Source organism: Carcharhinus amblyrhynchos, chromosome 4 (assembly GCF_965287045.1).
Source record: "Carcharhinus amblyrhynchos chromosome 4, sCarAmb.v2.hapA, whole genome shotgun sequence".
Lineage (NCBI taxonomy): Eukaryota > Metazoa > Chordata > Chondrichthyes > Carcharhiniformes > Carcharhinidae > Carcharhinus > Carcharhinus amblyrhynchos.
The window spans coordinates 97,025,114-97,047,039 of NC_137327.1; the positions used below are offsets into that span (position 1 = coordinate 97,025,114).

Below are 21,926 nucleotides of genomic sequence, written 5' to 3' on the forward strand. Positions count from 1 at the left end.
TCCAAGCGCTGTAAAATGTGACTTTATTTGTGAAATAAGAAGCATTATAGAAATGTAAGTGCCATTGCTGTTATTGTACATTGAAATCGAAGAAATAAAGTGAAATTATTTTAACGTTGAACCGGTTGAGATTTCAAAAATATAGTTGCCTCCCTTTAGTTTAGTAACTTAATTCAAATGATCTGATTCCATCATTTCTGTTTCTCCATGGGTGGTATGTTTTGTCTGTATAGCACACAAGAATCAATATTTTTCACAATGTGTTAATAAATAATAGTAAAGCAAATCAAATCAAAATTCCCACTTTCCTTTTTAACTTGATCCATTTAATTTGACTTGCTGATTGAATTAAATATTTATTACAGAATGACTTCAATGATCAGGAGACTGGATGTGATTGTCCGGCTGTGAAACAATTTGCATGATGGGTGAACCAAATTTTCAGACATTAAAAGGGGTAGAAACAGATTATTCAGGTCATTGAGTCAGATACAGCTCTCTCTAACATTACCCAGATTCTTTCCCCACCCTCTCCCTGTCACCCCATGTATTAACCCCGTTAATCCACCTAACCTAGACATCTTGGGGTACCAAGGAGCAACTTAGCACAGCCAATCTACCTAACCCGCACGTCTTCGGACTGTGGGTGGAAACTGGAGCACCCAAAGGAAACCCATGGGGAGAGTGTGCAAACTCCACACAGACAGTCACAAGGCTGGAATTGAATCTGGGTTCCTGGAAATGTGAGTCAGCAATGCATGCCGCTGTGTCACTGTGCTGTCTGCTTATTAAAAGAAAAAATAATAAAACCTAAACACACAAGATAAAAGATGCAGTTAGAAAGATCTTTCAAAATAACTCCCCAAATACTTTATCAAATGTACACAATAAAGCTACATTTTTGGTAATAGCCCTCACTTGTTAGCTATAAAATCCAGCAACTATTCCCCAGATCGAGAAATTGCTTTCACTTTCAAACAGAACCACAATCCATGACTTCCCAGAACTAATCCATGCTGATGTGATTTTTCCAAAGGGAGATTCAAAACACTTCTCAGGACGAATATTTTCCTGGCCCAGAACCTGAGTTGCATTTCTTCAATTAAAAGATCTTCACAACTCTTCAGCAAACTCCAAAACTCAGAAGGCAGCTTTCAGTGGAACCTTCTCCTGCCCATAGCAACTCACTATTGCTGAAACCTTGTTTTTGTAAATATTCTTTTCACCCCTTTCATCTTCCCTGTCTTCATCCCTGTCTTCAAATATCATTTTAAAAACTCAAGTTCCCAAATATTAAAACATGTTTTACCTCTGTTTTGAGGCACGGTGGCACAATGGTTAGCACTGCTGCCTCACAGCACCAGGAAACCTGGCTCGGGCCACTTTATTTTTTACTTCCTTTATTAGTCACAAGTAAGGCTTACAGTAACACTGTAATGAAGTTACAGTGAAATTCCCCTAGTTGCCACACTCTGGTGCCTGTTTGGGTCAATTCACCTAACCCCATGTCTCTCAGACTGCAGCACCCGGAGGAAACCCATACAGACTTGGGGAGAACGTGCAAACTCCACACAGATAGTGAGCCAAGCCGGGAATCGAACTGGAGTCCCTGGCACTGTGAGGCAGCAGTGTTACCACTGTGCCACCATGCCGCCCTGCCTCCACACTGTCTGTGCGGAGTCTGCATGTTCTGAGTGTCAGCATAAATTTCCTCCAGGTGCTCTGGTTTCCTCCCACAGTCCAAACAATGTGCTAGTAAGGTGAATTGGCCATGCTAAATTCTCCCTCAGTGCACCCAAACAGGTGCCAGAGTGTGGTGACGAGGGGATTTCTCACAATAACTTTATCCTTACTTACACAGAATATATATACACATATCATCACGCTCCTGCAGTCCAATGTCTTCCCATACACATCCTTGACTCTTCCATTTGAGCAGCTTTCTGGTCCTAGCCATTTTGCTTTCAGTTTGGATGTCCAAACTCTCAACACCTTCATCTTTCACCAAGATGGTGCAGGGCTCTCCACTTCTTTGAATGGAGGCCCAACACACGTCCATCCACTGCCACACTTCTCTGCCTGGGAAAACCTTCACCTTGGTTCCACTCACTTCCATTAAATAAAAGTATAGCTATAAGAACCCATAGCAGTCCAAGTTATATTTGCCTTTCTGTGGGAAAATGTAGCCTGACCTTTGTTTCAGTCCCTCAGTGCCTACTCTTGTTAACATTGTTCGAAAGTAATTGGTTTTGGCTCCACTACAGTTACCCAAGTTCAAGAAACTGACAGAATGTTGGTAGCACTAGGACCTAATCCTTTCCAGGTACTAACAGGGATATTACTGCAGTTTAACAGCTGAAATCACTCAGACCCGGTTAGTTTCCCACAACTTCCTCTCTCCACCTCCCAGTTGGGCAGTAATTTGAAGGGTCACCTAGAGCTAAATGAAAGAATTACTTCTCCATTACTGGCCAATCAACACATTGCCTGGAGTAGTACACAAATACACCCACCATGCTAATACTCTTCTGTTACAACCAACAGTAAAATATGATACCATCTTCATATAGATGGTGGACATAATAGCCTAGAAAACCTGAGATCTTGGTATAATTGCCTGAACGCAACTGCCTATGACTTCTGGCACCCATCTAGTCAAAATATGCAGAGTGTGGAAGGTCACTATATAAAGAGGGCAGCTGCCTCAACAATGAGTTGCAGATACAAAGCCTCTAGGAGTCAGTAATGGCACTGAAATGTGTTGAAGAGATGCCAGGGATCCCCCCAGCTAGAAAGATCAATTTTATACCCCCTTCACCCAACTGACCTCCTGTAAGGGGGTTAAGAATAAAAGCTGTCGGCTTCAAAGATCTAGGTTATATTAGAGCTCGCGCATACAAGGTGGTTTACACATCTGTTTTGATGCTCCTTTATTCATAGATGGGCCTATACTGGCTTACTGTTCTTCTTTCAGGATTGTGATATCCCCTGGCCTCCTGAACCACACTCTTTCCTCCACCCTTTCTTTGGAACAATAAGTTCTCCACCCATTAGAGTGACTCGCAAAAATATACAGGAAAGGTAAGATCCCAGCATATCAAGGAAAACATCACTTTTTAAAAAATTACTTCTATTCAGTATGTGTGTGTTCGCTTCTAGTTACTGTTTCTCTGTCCTGTTCTGGCTTTTGTCCACATTTTTCCTCGGCCCTGGAAAGAACATTAAACTAATCAACATTTCATAAATACAGTCTCTTAGTTCAAATGATCTGATTAAATTATTTTTGTATTAAATTCCTACTTTTGTTACTTATACCATTTAGTTTGAATACCAGGCAAATTAAATATTTAGCATAAAGATGACTTTGACTATCAGTAGTCGACTGAATGTGACTCTCTTGCCACCTACTGGCCATGCAGTGTTGTGCACAATAAGAGAATCAAATAGAATTTTTAGCCGTGTTGTCACATATTTGCCTTCAGTTTTGTGAAATGAATTCCAGCTTCTTCCACTGAGACTGTGAAGAACAGTTTAGTCTAAAACTTCTACTGCCAGGGTCTAAGGGATTTGAGAGTGCCCTTTATTTACTGACTGCTGCAATAACATCAGAGGTCCAGGGAAGCCTGGGCTATTTGCAGATTTTCAAGCCCCCAGGCATAATAGAAAGGTGAAGATGCATGAAAAGACCTGGTCATAATTTGACTTTTTTAAATTTAACAAATGCTTTTCTAGCATCGTCTTGAGCAAAAACACTAATTGTTGAGGAAAAATCTAGCTCTTTTGCAATGTCACAGTTGACATTAAGCATAGAGAGATCATTCAAATGCTCTGGTCCGATAGTTGAATGGTGATAATTCTTTATCTGCTTCAACACGTTGAAAGTGCGTTCGATGCAGGCAAACTGACAAAAATACACAATGCAATTGTGATGTTAGGAAAACACCCTGGACTCTGGAAACATAGATCAATGCTTTGATGACACGTGTTTGATCCCACCAGATGCCAGGTAGTGGAATTTAAATTCAATGAATAGAATCTAGAACTATTTACTTTATGTTGAAACATGTCCCTGATTGAATCCAACAGAAAAGAAGTCCCTGATTGAGCCCTAATTGATGGTCCAAATTCTGGAGAGTCCAAGTTCTTAAAACAATTCCCCTTTCTTTGATTTGATTTGATATGATTTTGATTTGATATATTAATGTCATATGTATTAACATATAGTGAAAAGTATTGTTTCTTGCGCACTATACAGACAAAACATGCTGTTCGTAGAGAAAGAAATGAGAGAGTGCAGAATGTAGTGTTACAGTCACAGCGAGGGTGTAGAGAAAAATCAACTTAATGCGAGGTAGGTCCATTCAAAAGTCCAATCGCAATCCACATGAGAGTTTTCATCCTTATGATTTTATGTTGAAAAATTAACAATTATAAAGGGTGGCTGAGAATGAATAACACAACAACTTCTACAATGTGCTAGCCCTGCTGTCTTAATGTATGCATGTACTTACAATCTTCTTCAGGCATCAGTAGGATAGGCTGTGCAGACATTGCTTGATGCACAATATGTAACAGCAAAACGTATTTATTTTCCTGTATTATTTACTTATGCTCATAAAAACAACTTGCAAAACTTATGTCAAAAAATTAACAGTTCCTTTATTTAAAAGGTATACTATACAACAGAGTGCTCTCTGTGTGCTCACTGCTTCAGCAGGCAGAAAGACTGACACACCTGCTTTAAATATGGAACATGAGGTTCTCTAATTGGGCCATCAATTAGGACCTTTTCTGTCAGACTCAATAAGGGACATGTTTCAACATAAACCAAATAGTTCCAGCTTTTATTCATTGAATTTAAATTCCACCATCTGGCATCTGGTGGGATTGAACTTATGCCATCAGAGCACTGATCTGGGTTTCTAGACTAGTGACAATACCATTCGGCTACTGACTCAGAGTGGATGTTATAAAATGCAGTTCCTGAAAGGGATACTGCATCAAAGTAAACATAATCCTCTGGGTCGGTCCAATTAAAAATTGAATCGAATCCAGCTCCCCAGAACATCAACTGAGTTTCTGGATTAATAATCTAGCAATAATAGCACTAGACCATACCTCCCCTCTATGGACTCAATCAGGGAGTTCATACTCTAGCAGGACAACCTCATTTGCCTGACTGAAGGCATCACAGATGCCAAAATGCTTATGTGCCTATGTTTCCATATTAAATATTTACGCTTATTGTACAGATATTTGGGATGTGAGTAACTTACCATTGCTTTTGACTTTTCTTTTGATGGAGGTAAAAGAAATGCAGATGCTATAACTAGAGTCTGGAATAGATATGGTGACCAGTTGTCCTGTGATTGAGTCCAGTTTCCTGTGTTGCATGCATTCAGAATGCTATTTCACAGGTAATTTGGGTCTTCATCTCATGTATTGGCAGTAACTACCCTCCTCCCATTTTCATCTTCACATTCCCTACTCCCTCAACTCTAACATACCCCCATGCCAGAGTCTACCTAATTTTTCTCCATGTAAGTTGGTCACCCTGACTATAAAGTGCAAATTATAAATGTAAATGTTTAATAAGAGATAGACTTGCATTTACATGTTTTTTTTTCAAAACCACTGGATATCTCAAAGCACTTTATAATCAGTGAAGGACTCTTTGAAGTGTGGTCACTGTTGCAGTCCAGGAGACCGGACAGGTAGTATAGTTTTGGCAAAATTCCACAAAGAACAATGTGATAATGACCAGATAATCAAATAAGCTGATAAAGTTTCATTTATCTCACATCTAACATGGTGCATTATGGGTCTTTCAACAATCTTGTAGAAACTAAAATACATATTTTTAAACTCAGGCATCGTAATATATCATAAATTCACATCAACAAATCTCTGCTTAGTTCCTTTCAAGCCCACTATCTTAATTGGGCCTGAGAGCAGAGAGCACGGATAGGAGGTAAGCTGCGACCAAAGAATGGATGGAATGGATGTGAGCCACTATGCATTAAGATTGGGCAAAGACAACCTTGGAAGCAAGAAGCAGAGGAACTTGTGGAAACTGCGCTTTGGGTCATCTTCAGCCACATTTTTCCCTCCATGTGATCTTGCCAGAGGTGGGTTCAGAACACCAACAGGGGTATTTAATAAAAATGTCCAGGGTATGTGGGAATCACTAGCTGAGCCAATATGTATTCCAACTCAAATTGCCCTTGAACTGAGTGGGAAGGCATTTAGAAGTCAAACACCTTGCTGTGGGTCTAGAATCACATGCAAACTAGACCAAGTGAGGACAGCAGATCTCCTTCCCTAAAGGACATTAGTGAATCAGGTGGGTTTTACGACAATGGTTTTGTGACCATCATCAGACTTTCCATTTTGATTTTTATGAATTCTAATCTCAACTCTTGCTGTGGTGGGGTTTGAACCTGGGCCCCAAAGTATTACCCTGGGTCTCTGTATTACTAGTCCAGTGACAATACAACCACACCACTACCACCCCATGTAAACAATAATATGGGGAAGGGTGTTCCTGATGGTGGCGAGCTTACAGCCTGCTTTATCACTGGAGGTAACCTTACAGTGGCAGGACCGGTGGGGATGGGGTTGGGTGAGGGGGCAGTAACTCCTTCTTTAGTTCCTCCCCGCAACAACAGCCGAGGCTGTTAGAGGGTCATGTTTGAGGCTACAAGCTTTCCTGTACAAGGAATCCCCTTCCACAATGATGGCCTTGCAGCTCCAGCCAAACACCTGAACCAATTTTTTTAATTCTTCAGCAGCCACTTCCATCTCTTCCAGTTTCCCACCTAAATCTCCTCCCCCAGTGGGATTGATACCTTCCCACAACTTAAAGTGGTCCGATTGGCTTTCTTGCCTGCAGAGCTCATTTGCCATCCATAATTGGACGCGATTCCAAGTGGAAATCTGATAAATTCCAATCTCTGGAAAGATTGTTTAGGCACGTGGGAATCTTAGAATCATAGAAAAGTTACAGCTCAGAAGGAGGTCATGCAGCCCATCTTGTCTATGCCTGCCCGAGGACACCCAGGTGCCCTTTCTAATCCTACCTGACTCATAGCCCTTTCGCTTACAGCACTTAAGATGCAGATCCAGGTACTTTTTAAAAGAGTTTAGAGTTTCTGCCTTCAACATCAACTCGGGCATCAAATTCCAGACGCCCCCACCCTCTGCATAAAGAGGTTCTTCCTCATGTCCCCTTTACACTTTCTGCTACTTATCTTGAATCTGTTTCCTGGTTCTAGAATTCTCTGCCAAAGGAACAATTTCATCCTGTCCACTCTATCTCTTCCCCTCAGAATTTGATACATCTCTATCAAATCACCTCTCAGCCTTTTTTATTCCAAGAAAAATAACTCCAACCTATCCAATCTCTCCTCGTAGCTACAGTTTTCCAGCCTTGGCAGCATTATTGTAAACCTCTTCTGCACTCTCTCCAGAGCAAGTATGTTCTTCCATGGCAGTAGTGGGAAACAGATTAGCATCAGAACTGTAATAAAGGAATAAAAGTTACCCAGAAATTAGTCTTTCCAGGGAGGAGTTAGGAAAATCATTCCTTTGAAGTTTTGTATGTACCTATAGATGTTAACATTTATTAAATTTTGCTTTGGAAATTAGGGCTAGCATAATGCTGCTTTTGTTAGCTGTCCCATTCACATCATTGGTTGCATTTCAATTATATTTGCATCACGTATTCTTCTCGATTTTTATTCAATTTTATGGGGTATGGGCATCACTGGGAAGGACAGCATTTATTGCCCATCCCTAGTTGTCTGAGAAAGTGGTGGTGAGCTGCCTTCCTGAAGCACTGTAACCTGAGGTGTAAGTATAGTCACAGTGCTGTTAGGGATGGAATTGCAGAATTCTGACCTAATGATAGTGAAGGAACAGCCTTACGTTTCCAAGTTAGGATGGTGAGTGCCTTGGAAGGTATTCTCCAGGTGGTGGTGTTTCCATGTATCTGCTGGCCTTGTCCTTCGAAATGGTGGTGGCCATGGGTTTGGAAGGTGCTACCTAAGAAACCTTGGTGATATCCTGCAGTGGAACTTGTAGATGACATACACCGTTGCCACTGTTTCTCAGTGGTGGAGAGTTTAAATGTTTGTGGAAGGGGTAACATTCAAGTGGCTGCTTTGCCCTGGAGGGCTTTTTTAAAAAAATTAGTGCCATAAGTAGGCTTACATTGACACTGCAATGAAGTTGCTGAGAAAATTCCCCTAGTCACTACACTCCAGTGCTTCTTCGGGTACAGAGGGAGAATTTAGCATGGCCAATGCACCTAACCAGCATGTCTTTCAAACTGTGGGACGAAACCAGAGCACCCAAAGGAAACCCACCCAGACACGAGGATAACATGCAGACTCCACAGTCACCCAAGCTGGTAATCAAACCCATGTCCCTGGCGCTCTGAGGCACACTGCTAACCATTATAACACCATGCCACCTGATAGCTAGTTTCCTGAGTGTTGTTGGAGTTGTACTCATCCAGGTAAGAGAATATGCCATCACAGTCCTGGCTGTGCCATGTAGATGTAAGTTAGTTACTTTGTGCATAACAAAGTTTGAACCTGGTGCAATTTCATAGTGACTTGTACAGTACAATAAGGAAATCATCACCATAGAAACCCTATAGCAGAGAAAGAGGTCATTCAGCCCATCGAGTCTGCACTGACCACAATCCCACCCAGGCCCTACCCCCTATCCCTACATATTTACCTACCAATCCCTTTAACCTACGCATCTCAGGACACTAAGGGCAATTTTAGCATGGCCAATCAACCTAACCCGTACATCTTTGGACTGTGGGAGGAAACCAGAGCACCAGAGGAAACCCACGCAGACATGGGGAGAATGTGCACACCATGACTCAAGACAGGAATTGAACTCAGGTCCCTGGAGCTGTGAAGCAACAGTGTTAACCACTGTGCTACCGTGTTGCCCCAAAGGAGATTTGTGGTAAAGTAATTTGAGTGTGTCTTGGTCCACAACATCAACTGACCTGACTTTAAGGGCAACACTGCCCTCTTCAGCATTACCTTCAAAGACAGGGATTTCTTTCACGTCACGATTGAAATTATTCAGATTTGATGAAGCTTTTCCTTGCTCCTCCTAATCTTATCCATTTTTCCTAACATGATATTTTTCTACACTAAGTAGGGGAAACTGTTGCCGTTGGTTCAGTCAATTGAAGGTTACATCATTTTGATTTTAGTATGGGAGGAGAGGTGTGTATGCAAGCATTTTTATTTAAAGGAATTCTGAAACAAACAAGGTCCTATTCCAAGCCCACTGGCTGGGTTATACTCTTATTCTGTGTTCCAGGTCCAGAAATTTCCAAGCCATAATATCTGGGGGTTTACGACTCAAAATATATTATTGGACATCTGCAACAAAAAGTGGCATATATATCATTGCAACTTCCATTTTTTTCTCAGATTATTATCTTCAGATGCTGGAAAGTTCTTAAGCAACACAAAGACGATCCACTCAACTAAATAAGCGTAACAAATAGTTTATTTAACAAATCATAGTAAATTGCTACAACTTCAGAAAAACATGTTTCAGACTGTAAATACCATGGTTCAGAATTTTCACAATGCAGCAGATTTTCCTTACTTCTGAATGCTGGGGGCTGATCTAAGTGCTGGGATGTACCTAAAGTGTTTCGGTTCAGTGGAGAAAAGGTTGGTCTTTGGTGACTGAGGGATCGTCTAACATCAGAAGTTCATAGTGCTGTGTAAGGTGAGAAAATGAAGATGTTGTGCTTCATATCCAAAGTGTTAAAATGATGGACATTTTTGTGAAGAAACTACTCTTATTTTTGAGGATCTTTGAAGGTCCAAGCATCAATCTGCTGACATTCCACATCTCACGTGGCAGCTCCTGGTTTCTCCCTTGGAGTATCAATCTCAGATTTTAACCCACTCTCAGACCTACTACTCCTAAATGCATGCTCAAGTTGTGAGTGGAACTCCACATGGGCCATTAAGGGACTTCCAGAAGTAACGACGATCTCGAATAGCACAGTGTCCTCCATTTCCTGCAGTTGGCCTATCTACTGGTGTCCCATGTGGGAGATCTGTAGGACCTTGAATAAATTCAACGCCATTGTATCTAAGCAAATAACACTGATTTTAAATGGATTAATCTCTCTGCTGACAAAGCTGATTGTATATCAAGTGGGTGTTTATTTTATTCAGGTGCTAAACCAGTGCTTCCCAAACTTTTTTTCTGCTGTGATTCTATTTAATTCTTCACACTTGGTGTGATTCCAGATTCGGGGGAAAGAGTTGCTGACCAGGGAAGCATATGCAGGTTAGGTTGATTGACCATACTAAGTTTTCCCCTTAGTGCCAGGGGATGGAGCAAATACGGGCAAAGGGCCTGTGTGGGATTGTTGTCAGTGCAGGCTCGATGCACAGAATGGTCTCCTCCTGCACTGTTATGATTCTATGTGGAAGACAGGTCCCTAATTGGAAAGGGGGGGGTGGGGGGAGAGCTAGGAGGGAGGAGGGGGCGGTGGGGGTTGTGAGAAGACAGAAAGAGGGAGAGAGAAAGAGGGAGTTATTGAGCCTCAGCACTCCTTTCATTAGACCATGTCAACTGGCAAAAGAAATCATGAACATTTAAAAGGCTCTTGTAGCTAAACAGAAGGCTATCAATTCTGAGATTCCACTTCACAGCCACAAGTACTGTCTTAGAGCTCAAGACCCCAACTACTTAACCCTCAACCCCACTGGGGGTTGTGATGCACAGTTGCTCGGTTTGGGAACCTCTTTCCAATCATTGACTGGGAAGTTGCCTATGCTTCTGTATATATATCGGCAGGCTATGACCACTGGATTGAAGGTATATGACATGTAATGTGTCCTTCCATGGATAAAAGCTTGTAACTGCATAAAGACTAGGCTCCAGCTTTATCCTTCACTGCTATCTGAGTTCTAAATTGAGGATAGAAATTCCAGTATTTAAGAACGTAATTTCAGAACCAATGTGCTGTTAGTTACTACAATGCTTTATAGATTTGCATGGGCTGATTTCAAAGTGAGAAGCAAAACAAAATTCACAAGAAAGGTGTTCCTTTAAGAATTAAAAATTAAACAATTAAAAAACAATTAAACCAGTGTTCTGCTTTAGTTATGTAAATCACCTTTGGATTTGAGATGACTGAATTTTTTCACAACTAAAACTATATAAAGATTCCAATTCTACTGTGACCATTTATTCCATATCAACTTTGAATAGAAGTGACATAAATGTTAAACAGTTGGTTGTTAGATTGAAACAAAAACAGAGAATGCTGGAAAATCTCAGCAGGTCTGACAGCATCTGAGGGGAGCTGCTGAGATTTTCCAGCATATTTTGCTTTTGTTTCAGATTCCAGCATCTGCAGTATTTTGCTTGTATCTGGTTGTTAGTTTGACTTTGTTATATCCAAGAAATACTGCAGAATATCTTCTATAGTGAAGTTCATGGTTATGCCAGAGCCAGGATAACACCGATCAATCATTTCTTCAAACTCCTTGTACTGGCGAACAAATTCTCCTTGCATAGTGTACCACACTACCTGTGAAATTAATACATTATGCATTTAGGCATTGTCATTTCTGAGTCCTTTCACACTCATACCATGGTTTCACTGATTGAGCAGTTTATATATTCATAAAAACAATTTTTTTCTGCTGTAGCAAAAATAAAGTAAAAAGGGGTAGAAAGAGAATTAGTTGTGAGTATTTGCTCAGTTGTGCCATATTTGGAGGAATTCACCGGCAATTGGCAAAATTGCTTAAAAAGATCACGCAATTTTAAGCATGATAATTTGCGCTAGTTTAAAAGGCATTGTGATAGAAGTCAACCTTGTTCACAAATCTGGCCATGTCCCCAGATTGTATCGATCACTATTGGGAGTTTTCACTAATTGTGTTTATTTGCAGCAGGCCTTTGAGTAGGAGGCAAAAATTATGCTGGCCTTTTCAGGCATAAGGACTCTAATAGATATGCTTTTGAAGCTTTTCCATATGTATCCCTTAAAAAATTAAGACACTTAATTCTACATTCCCTTATAACTCACAAATGGTTCTCTATACTTTTGTAGTCTTCATTTATTTAAAATCTGACACACACATGGTCGACAACCACTGATTTACAGCAAAAAAACAGTTTTATCAAAAATGCACTGAGGTACACTTTATGTTAGCACTCCATGCAAAAAAAATCTGTGACAATTATTCATTGTCACTTCGGTAGAGTGAGGCCCAATAGAGTCAGCAACGCCATTGCAGAGGTCCGGGCATTCTCTTTAAAGGTTGCCCAAATCCGTGATAAAAAATAAACAATCCCCCCTCTCCACGGACACAGGGGACCCTCCCCACACAAATATTGGAGCAACCTCCAACCTCCCTCTGCCCCACCCACCTCCCACAAGCATCAGCCTTCCATGCTCCCCTATATTAACTGGGATGCACCCTCCCCTATCCGACAAGCATCAGGGCATGGCTATCCCCACCACACATAATGGGAACCTCTCCAATGGGACTCCTCAGGGAGCAGTGCCAGGAGGCAGGCAGGCATATCCCTTTTCCTTCAGCCGCTATTCTTACCTTGGTGCCCCCTCGACCGCTTCAAGTTTTAAAAAAACAGTTGGAAACCTTGCCAACATAAATATTCAGTGAGGGGTAACATACTGCCAAGAAATCCGATGATGACATTTAAGTTTATTAAAATTTGTTGAAATAAGGTCTTAAAATCTGCATCGCTGTAAGATCCAAATCATTGCATTGACATTTTCAAATGTCAAATGTCTTCTTTGAAAATAGTTAGCACGTACATCTGATTACACCCTCAGACTTACTTACACTGAATTTAACATTGGAGGTAAAAGATAATGTTCAGATAACACAAAAACAGGCTAAGAACAGACAACCTGTCATCTAACATTTCATGGCACCACAACTTGCTCAGCTGTGCAACAGGACCTCTAGAAGACTGGAAGAGCAATAGTAATACAAAACTGGACACTTAGAGAAACAGACCGATATTTCTGCGGCTACAGACATGAATCCAGGATGGTATGTTGCTTCTTTGGTGTCAGGATGTCACTGAATGACTAGAGTTCCCTGATGGGGAAGGTTGAACAGCCAGCGGTCACAGTTCACATTGGTGCCAGTGATACAGGTAGAAACAAATATGAGGTTCTGCATTTGGAATTTATGGAGGTAGGTAGAAAATTAATAAGCCGGACCACAAGAATAGTAATCTTCAGGTTATTCCTGGTACCATATGCAAGTGAGTGCAGAATAGAAGGATAGAGCACAGAAAGATACAAAATAGGAGCATAGGCAGGCCATTTGGCCCTTTGAGCCTGCTTTGCTATTCAATAAGATCATAGCTGATCTGCTGGTGTTGAGTCCCACGTTCCCAACTACTACCAATAACCTCTAATTCCCTTGTCCAACAAGAATCTATCTACCTCTGCTTTAAAAATATTCAGTTTCGCTGCTTCCACTGCAACCCTCTGAAAGAAAACAACTCGTCTCATCTTTATCCTTTAAGGGTGACATCTAATTTTAAAACAGTACCCCCAGTTCTGGACTCATCTACAAGGAGGACCGTAATTTCCTTGTCAATACCATTTAGGATCTTATATACTTCAACCAAGTCACTGCACTCTTCTAAACTTTAGTGGAAACAAGCCTAGCTTTTCCAACTTATTCTCATAAGAATATCCACTCATTCCAGATATCAATCTAGTAAAGCTCCTGTGAACCGCTTCAAATGCATTTACATTCTTCCTTAAATAAGGAGAACAAAACTATACACAATATTTGAGATGCAGTCTCACCAATGTCCAGTATAACTGAAGCATAACAGCCTTACTTTTATGTTCAGTTCTTCTCATAATAAAGGATAGCATTCCAATAGTCTTCTTGATTACATGCTGCACATCAGAGGAGATGAATGTGTGACTGGAGAAATGGTGTAGATGGGAGGGTTTTAGATTCTTGAGACATTGAGTTCAGGTCTGGGAAAATGGGACCTGTACAGCAAGACAGATTGCATCTAAATAGAACCAGCACCAATTATCTTGTGGGAAGATGTGCTAGTGCTTTTGGGAAGTGTGGGAACCAGAGGTAATACTAGAGAGAGAGATATCAAGGTGAAAATAATATTTGGAGAGACAGATAGTACTAAAGTAGGAAATAGTAATGTATGAGGGAGGTTCAGCATAAGAGGGAAAGTACTAAAGTCTAAGTTTGAGTTACAATGTACGTATGTGAATATGTGGGAAGTGGTAAATAAGTTTGGTGAGTTGCTGGTGCAGATACTCACAAGGATATTGATGTCACCCACCTGGAGTACAATCTGCGCCCTTGCCATCTTCAGTGCTTTCACACAGACAGTGATCAAGGCTGGAATGGAACTTGGGTCCCTGGCACTGTAAGGGAGCAATGCTAACCACTGTGCCACCATCCTTCTCAGCATGAGGGGAATTTCAGTAACTTCACTGCAGTGTTACTGCAATGTTACTGCCGCAGCTGGAGTACTGTGTGCAGTTTTGGTCGCCGCACCTGCGCAAGGATATTTTGGCCTTGGAAGGAGTGCAGAGGAGGTTCACTAGGCTGATACCAGAGTTGAGGGGATTGAGCTATGAGGAGAGGCTGAATAGACTGGGCTTGTACTCGTTAGAGTTTAGAAGGATGAGGGGAGATCTCATTGAGACATGTAAGATGATGAAAGGGATGGATAGGGTAGAGGTGGAGAGGTTCTTCCCGCTCAGAAAGGACAGCAGGACTAGAGGGCACAGCCTCAAGATAAGGGGGGGGCAGTTTAGAACGGAGTTGAGGAGGAACTTCTTCACTCAAAGGGTGGTGAGTCTCTGGAATTCTCTGCCCATTGAAGTGGTTGAGGCTACCTCGCTAAATATATTTAAGACGCGGGTAGATAGGTTTTTGGTAGGCAAGGGGATTAAGGGTTATGGGGAGAAAACGGGAAAGTGGAACTGAGCCACCTCAGATCAGCCATGATATTGTTGAATGGCAGGGCAGGCTCAAAGGGCTAGATGGCCTACTTCTGCTCCTATTTCTTATGTTCTTATGTGTTAATGTAAGCTTACTTCTGACTAATAAATAAACTTTATGAAGTATCAAGCAGCTGTGTGCTGGAAGCTGGGTGAAGTGCACGATTTCTCGTCAGGAGGGTGTTTTCTGGAAATGGTGCAACAGAGGCCAATGCTATGTGTGCCAATTTCTTGCCCTGCATTGTTAATAGTGGTTCTATGAATCAACCCATGCACTGAAGGACCACAGCACAGTCATCCTACTCATTTCAGTACTGGCTCCTCTTGCATGATTTCAATTCTGATTTTCTACCTTATTTCCACCTACCTGTAAAAGGTTTCCTTCTTCACTTAAATGCTTGACAACTTTTTTGTAGAGGTTTTCCAATGCTTTTTTCACTTCTTTGCCTTGATATTTCTCAATGACCTTCCTCAGCTCCTGTTTGCTAAATGCCAGTTGATAGCTAACTTCATCCTCTTTGACACCCTGTGCAATACGAGCCTTGACTCCATCAAAGAAGATCTGTTAATTAAAAATATCAGGTCCATATCATTTAAAATTCTTAGGACAAACAGTTCAATGCTAAACAGTTGAGCGATTTATTATTAGAGAGAATAAAGTAAATATTTCAAGAAAGAATGCTTAATCCTCAATTTTTAAGTTTTTAACTTGGTAGGTAAAGTTGTGAGCAGGTTACGAACAATTATTTCTTCTTTGTTTAAGAAGCATCTAAATGTCACTACAGAAATGAGATCCATTCACCAGTACCACACTGCAGAATATAGAGGCAGAGGTGCAAACATCTCCATATATCCAAGGAGCAGTGTGTCAAAGGCTTCAATTTAACTGGAAACCATCACCAAATTACGCCACATGCTGCAGTCAGACATCTAGTCGAACACCATTATACGCAGTTGTGTAAACCAAAATGTTCAAAACTGAGATCATTAGATATTGTCAGGGAAGGGCATCAAGGGACATGGATTAAAGGCAAGTAAAAGGAGTTGAGGTACAGATTCTAAGGAGCAATCACACTCTTTATCCTAGTACCTCTAATTTGGTCAATGATCAGGGACAATAGGGTATGACTGTGTGTGACACAGGTAGGGGAATTGAGATGGTGCAAGTGGAGAAGCTTGCAATCATCCAACAGGTTTGAGGTTCTTGCAGCATGCATGATGAGAGTGGGTGCTGCAGAGTGAATGGGCAAACTGACCATGGCACCAAGGTGCAGGAAGCCAAGTGGAAGCAGTAAATAAGAATGTATTGGAAGTAGGGTACAGCATAGGTAGAGGAATAGGCATAGTTCTACACAGATGAAAGCATGAATCCAGAAGGCTGTGTTCCATATCCAGTGTTAAGGTTCAGGGCACTTGCTTGGACTGAAGAGGAACTTACAGTGGGAAGGGGAGGATCAAATGGTCGTGGTTCATGTGGGTACCAACAAAATAGATAGAACAAGGAGAGTCTGGGTAAAGATTATAAGTGGCTAGGGGCTACATTAAAAATGTGAGGCTCAAAGACTGCTGTCAGAGAAATGGGTTTCAATTCATGGAGCAGTGGCATCAGTACTGGGGAAAGTGCGAGCCTTATTGATGGAATCATCATTACTTGAACTGTACTGGGACTGACGTTCTGGTGAGTTGTCTAACTGGTGTAGTAGAGAGGGCTTTCAACTAAATAATGGGGGAAGGGATCAAGTGAGTGGATATGCAATAAATTAAATGGAAAGGGCATGGCAATAGTACAGGGTAGCAACATGAGTAATGATAACCAGAGCACGGGAGGAAAGGTCAGATCATACAAATTTAACAGTGAGTCAGAAGATAATTCAGAGTTCTCAAAAGTAGTTAAAAGATAGAACTGGTGCTGTGAAGAAATGAGATCCATTCACCAGTACCACACTGCAGAATATAGAGGCAGAGGTGCAAACATCTCCACATATCCAAGGAGCAGTGTGTCATGCCCAACCACTGTGCCATCATGCCTACCCGAGCAGCTTTGCACGTAGCAACTTCCTCCCATTCACGCCAGGCAATTTTCTTTGGAGACTTGTGTCTCTCAAAACCAACAGGGGTTCCTTTTCAGTTCAATTTCTTCTTGAACAGCTTCATTAGAAAATTTAGCTGCATTATTTGCCCCAGCACTTCTTCCTTAGCCTCCTTAAATGTTGCCTAATGGTTCAATAAAAGCAGTATAATACCTATCCCTTTAAGACCCACTCCCTTCCCATATTCACAAGATGAGTAGTGCGATCCACGCCCACCTCCGCGCCAGTTCCCCCTTTACCAAGGCCGCGATCGGGACCACCCCCGATGCATGCATTTAAGTTGACTTAAGAAGCTGCACACCCAACCTTACCGGCACTTCTCCCTTTACCACACTGCGTTTGCCCATCCACAATTGGTACGAATCAGACATGCTCCACAAATGTTTGATTTGGATACTCCAGTTAGTGAGGATGTAAGTGCTGAGCATCCAACAGCTCTCTGCTTGAGACTGGTGAGAGGGAAGGTAGGTCTGCCGGCTCTCTGCTTGAGATCTGTGGGGAGGGGGTGAAGGTAAATCCCTTGGTTTTCTGCTTGAGATCGGGGGGGGGGGTCCGCTGTGATTGGCATCAGCTGGGGGGAAGGAGGGGTCTGCCGCCACATTGCCTGAAATCGTGGGGGATGGGAGGCCACTGCCACTCTGTTTGAGATCAGTGAGGGGGGAGGGGGAAAGGGCTTGCGATTGGTCTGGGTGGCAGAGGGGGAATGACAGAGTAGTAATGTTGAGAGGCTGGGGCAATGTCTATGGGAACTAGGAAGAGGCATTATCTGGCCCAGAAGTGATGTGGCAGGGGAGCCACATTCTATCATCCTTTTTCTGCACATGCGCAGTTGGAGGCACTGAATGGGGCTGCAGGATTTTGGGCATGTTAAGCCCTGCCCACAGGCTTGTGCAGCACGATTCGGAATCATTGATATTTTTACAGACAAAGTACATATGAGGATGCCTGAGAGCAGGTCTAAAAGTCAGGTCTGAAACATTCCTAGTTTCAAGACTGCCCAGCACTTAGAATCAAAATGGTAAAATCGGGCCCACACAATAGGTGCGAATTGTGTATACTCCTATTTCTAGTCAGACTCACACCTGATTGAATCAAGTACCATCTTAGATTGACATAATTTATCCATTAAACTTAGGTAATGGTAGCATGGAGACCTGGCTTGCTCTTTTTATCACTAATGCAGACTAACAACATAATTTTAAACTGCTAATATCAGTTACAATTTTTCAAATTGCTTATAGAAATATAATAATGGCAAGGTACAAACATTCAGTTTCTCCAAGGGCTGCCCCAGGTATTTAGTAACATAGAGATCACGGTGTTCTGAATATTGCTGGGCGGCTTCTTTCTTTCGATCTTCAAGACTGTGGATTTTCAATTCGGAAAGGAAGCAGTAAATGTGATGAAAATTCTCCATCATAACTACATCTGGTGGAGTCTTCAGATTCATTGAGGCAATATTTTCAACTTGAAATGGGAGATAAATTAAACAGTAGATGAACGCTATTTATTTTGTTAAAAATAAGGAGCATACTCAGGTAAAAATGTCAATAGGACAGTTTCAAATGGCTAGACTTCTTAATAGCAGTTTCTAGGCATAAGATTCTATGTATTGAAAGGTATGGAGCAGCTTTATTTTGGTGAGTTTGAATGATCAAATGAATCAATCCATCAATGCACATAAAATATACACTCCTGATACAATATTAGAGCAGTGATGGGCTACCTAGGCTGGTGAATAGGCTGCATGAGTGGCCCTATGTCATCTCAGTGGGCCATAGAGTTGAAATCAGGCACGTTCACGAAACATGAACCATGAATAAGATTGAATACATTTAATACACAACAAATATTTCATAACAAGTTCTATAAAATGCTTAAACATTCATCTATTAATATAATTATTAACTTCAAATGGTTAAAAATAGATGTAATATTTATGTTTTGATTGGATGCAGAAGCAATATGCAGCTCTTAATCAATGTTGTGTGCAATCAGCAAGGGCCTCACTTCATGTGTCCTTGCTTTAAGTGCATGTCACTTTAGTCACACCAGTTGAGGGAAAAAAAATGACATGGATAGAAACCAGTGCCATCTGGCAACCTTGTGCATGGAACGGTTAAATGTATGGCTCATGGGCTGCACTCTGAACCCTGGTGGGCCACATGTGGCCCCTGCTGATTGCCCCTAACTACATGGGAAAGTTCCACATCGTGTAAATGACAGAGTAAGTGTTGGGCCAAGCAACCATTGGTTCAAAGTTAATTTAGAGAATATGGCCAATATGATGGATTAGGAGATCCTGCACTCACCCTCTCATCACCCGCGTTTCATATAGCAAGGCTGTACAACTGTACAACAGCAATTAAGCTTGTCAACCCTGCCCTTGTAGCTACTCCTGGAAAATGTTTACTTACTACTGGTGAAGACTGTTGCAATTAGTTTATTGTAAGCTTTATCCAAATCACCCCTTCTTTCAGCATTCTTAAAGATAGTTTCAGCAACTGTTACAAACTCTTCAAATCCAATAACAAATGGTAGAATGCCAATCTTAGTCTTCTTTGGGACCTTAGCTTCTTCTACTTGCTTGCACAAAGCGGTCTAAATTAAAACAAACGAAAATGTAATTTTTTGCACTGGGGAAGATTTATAGTTACATATAGTTAGAACAATTTTCCACACGTTTTACGCCTTTCTAATAGATCTTAATGAAAATGTCATAAGAATACATTCTATTACATCAGTAAACATTATGGATTATTGTTAACTTGACTGCACACGTTTTAAAGTTGCTTGTTTTCTTGAATGCTTGCAATTTTCGATTTTTTTAAAAACTGTTTTTCTTTGAAATTATCTTTTTTAATGTCATATCGCAACTATTTTCTCTCTTTTTTTAAACACTAAATATAAACTTTAACAACCTGATTTTTGAATTTGCAATATCGAACTTAATGAACTTTAAGAATAGATTGGGCCCCTGTATGTGTGGAATGATTATATAGAACACCGAGACAATCACATTAAGATGAAAATGCAATCTTTGTAAGCTTGTAGTAATAGTTTTAGTAAACTTCCAATATAATTTCTGAGTTAGGCCACAAACTGCAATCAACAAAGTGTTCAGCTTATTCAATATATCTTAGCTTGTCTGTTTGCTGACTCTTATCTAGGCATGTCCAGCTGAAGTCAGAGATTTCTTAAAAGAATCCAACAAAACATACTGGCTCCTAAAAAACAACCAATGCAGTCACCTATGTCTTTAAATCAGAAGCATTAAGATCAGAATTCAGCCTGAAGCCTGTCGCATCACCAAACTACAGACTGTAATTTGGATGACCTAACCTTTCCTACTCTGTAATCTGTGTTTGGGCATGCAGTGTGAATGTCTGCATGTGCAAGTGGCAAGTAACATTCACATAACACAAGTACCAGAGGATGACCATTTTCAACAAGCGAGATTCTAACTATTACACTTCTATATTCAATGGCTTTACCATCACTGAATCTTCCACTATCAACATCCTGGGGGTTATCATTGGCCAGAAGCTCATCTGGAATAGTCATTTAAGTACTTTGATTACAAGACCAGGTCAGAAGCTAGGAATCCTGCAGTGAGTAACTCACATCCTGACTCCTCAAAGCCTGTTCACAATCTACAAGACACAAGTCGGGAGCGTGATGAAATACTCTACTCTGGCCTGGATAAATGGAGCTCCAACAACATTCGAGGAGCTTGACACCATCCAGGACAAAGCAGTATGCTTGACTGGTATTCTTTTCACAAACATTCACTCCCTTTATTATCAATGCACTGTAGTGGCAGTGTGTACCATCTACAAGATGCGCTTCAGGAACTCATCAAGGCCTTTAGACACTTTGCAAACCTATGACCACTACCATGTAGGACAAAGGCAGCATAAACATGGGAACACCACCACCTAGAAGTTCTCCTGCAAGCCAGTCACCATCCTGTCTTGGAAATATATCACTGTTCCTTCAATACTGTTGCGGCCAAATCCTTGAATTCCCTCCCGAACAGAATTGTGAGTGTATCTACATAACATAAACTGCAGTGGTTCTAGAAGGCAGCTCACGACCAGCTTTTTAAAGGAAATTAGTGATAGGCAATAGACAGCAAAGGCTGCGTCCTTTGATTGAATGAAAGAAATAACTTGCTCTTTGTTACAGACAAAGGCACTACATACCAACTAGCAGATATTTCCTGAAAAACTGGTATGAAAACAATAATCTCTTCCTCAATGTCAACAAAATGAAAGAGATAATCATCGACTTCAGGAAACGTAATGAAGACATGCCTATGATGACTTTAGTCAGGCAAATGAGATTGGCTTGTTCGAGTACGAACTCCCTGATTGAATCCATGTGAGAAGACATGCCTGATGTGAAAAGACACCCCTGACTGAATTCTAACTGATGGCCCAATGAGGGAGCCTCATGTTCCCTACTTAATGCAGGTGTGTCAATCTCTCTGCCTGGTGAAGCAGGAAGAACACAGAGAACACTCTGTTGGAATGCCAAATTTCCTTAGTCTTCTGAGAAAGTAGAGGCGTTGGTGGGCTTTCTTAACTATAGCATTGGCATGGAGGGACCAGGGTAGGTTGTTGGTGATCTGGACACCTAGCAACTTGTAGGTCTTGACCATTTGGTGATTTTGTCCAAATTCTTGAGAAGAGGCAATGAGATAAAAACTACTACTGACTACCTGTTCTTTTTTGCTTAAGCACTTAGAGTCTTCAAAATATCCAAACAGACCAGGGACTTATTACCTG

The 21,926-nt window shown here is 41.2% G+C and overlaps 1 protein-coding gene across 1 annotated transcript in view; it reads right to left on the reverse strand.

The window, feature by feature from the left end:
• Nucleotides 1-10,549: 10,549 nt before the first annotated feature.
• LOC145342675 (exocyst complex component 1-like) overlaps nucleotides 10,550-21,926 on the reverse strand; it is an 87,833-nt gene continuing 76,456 nt past the window's right edge. The window contains exons 15-18 of the mRNA XM_080188228.1: nucleotides 19,554-19,737; nucleotides 18,404-18,603; nucleotides 15,410-15,608; nucleotides 10,550-11,592 (exon numbers count right to left, since the gene is read on the reverse strand). Coding sequence (XP_080044354.1) covers nucleotides 11,444-11,592; nucleotides 15,410-15,608; nucleotides 18,404-18,603; nucleotides 19,554-19,737 — 732 coding nt within the window. The 3' untranslated portion in view covers nucleotides 10,550-11,443. The remainder of the gene's footprint in view (nucleotides 11,593-15,409; nucleotides 15,609-18,403; nucleotides 18,604-19,553; nucleotides 19,738-21,926) is intronic.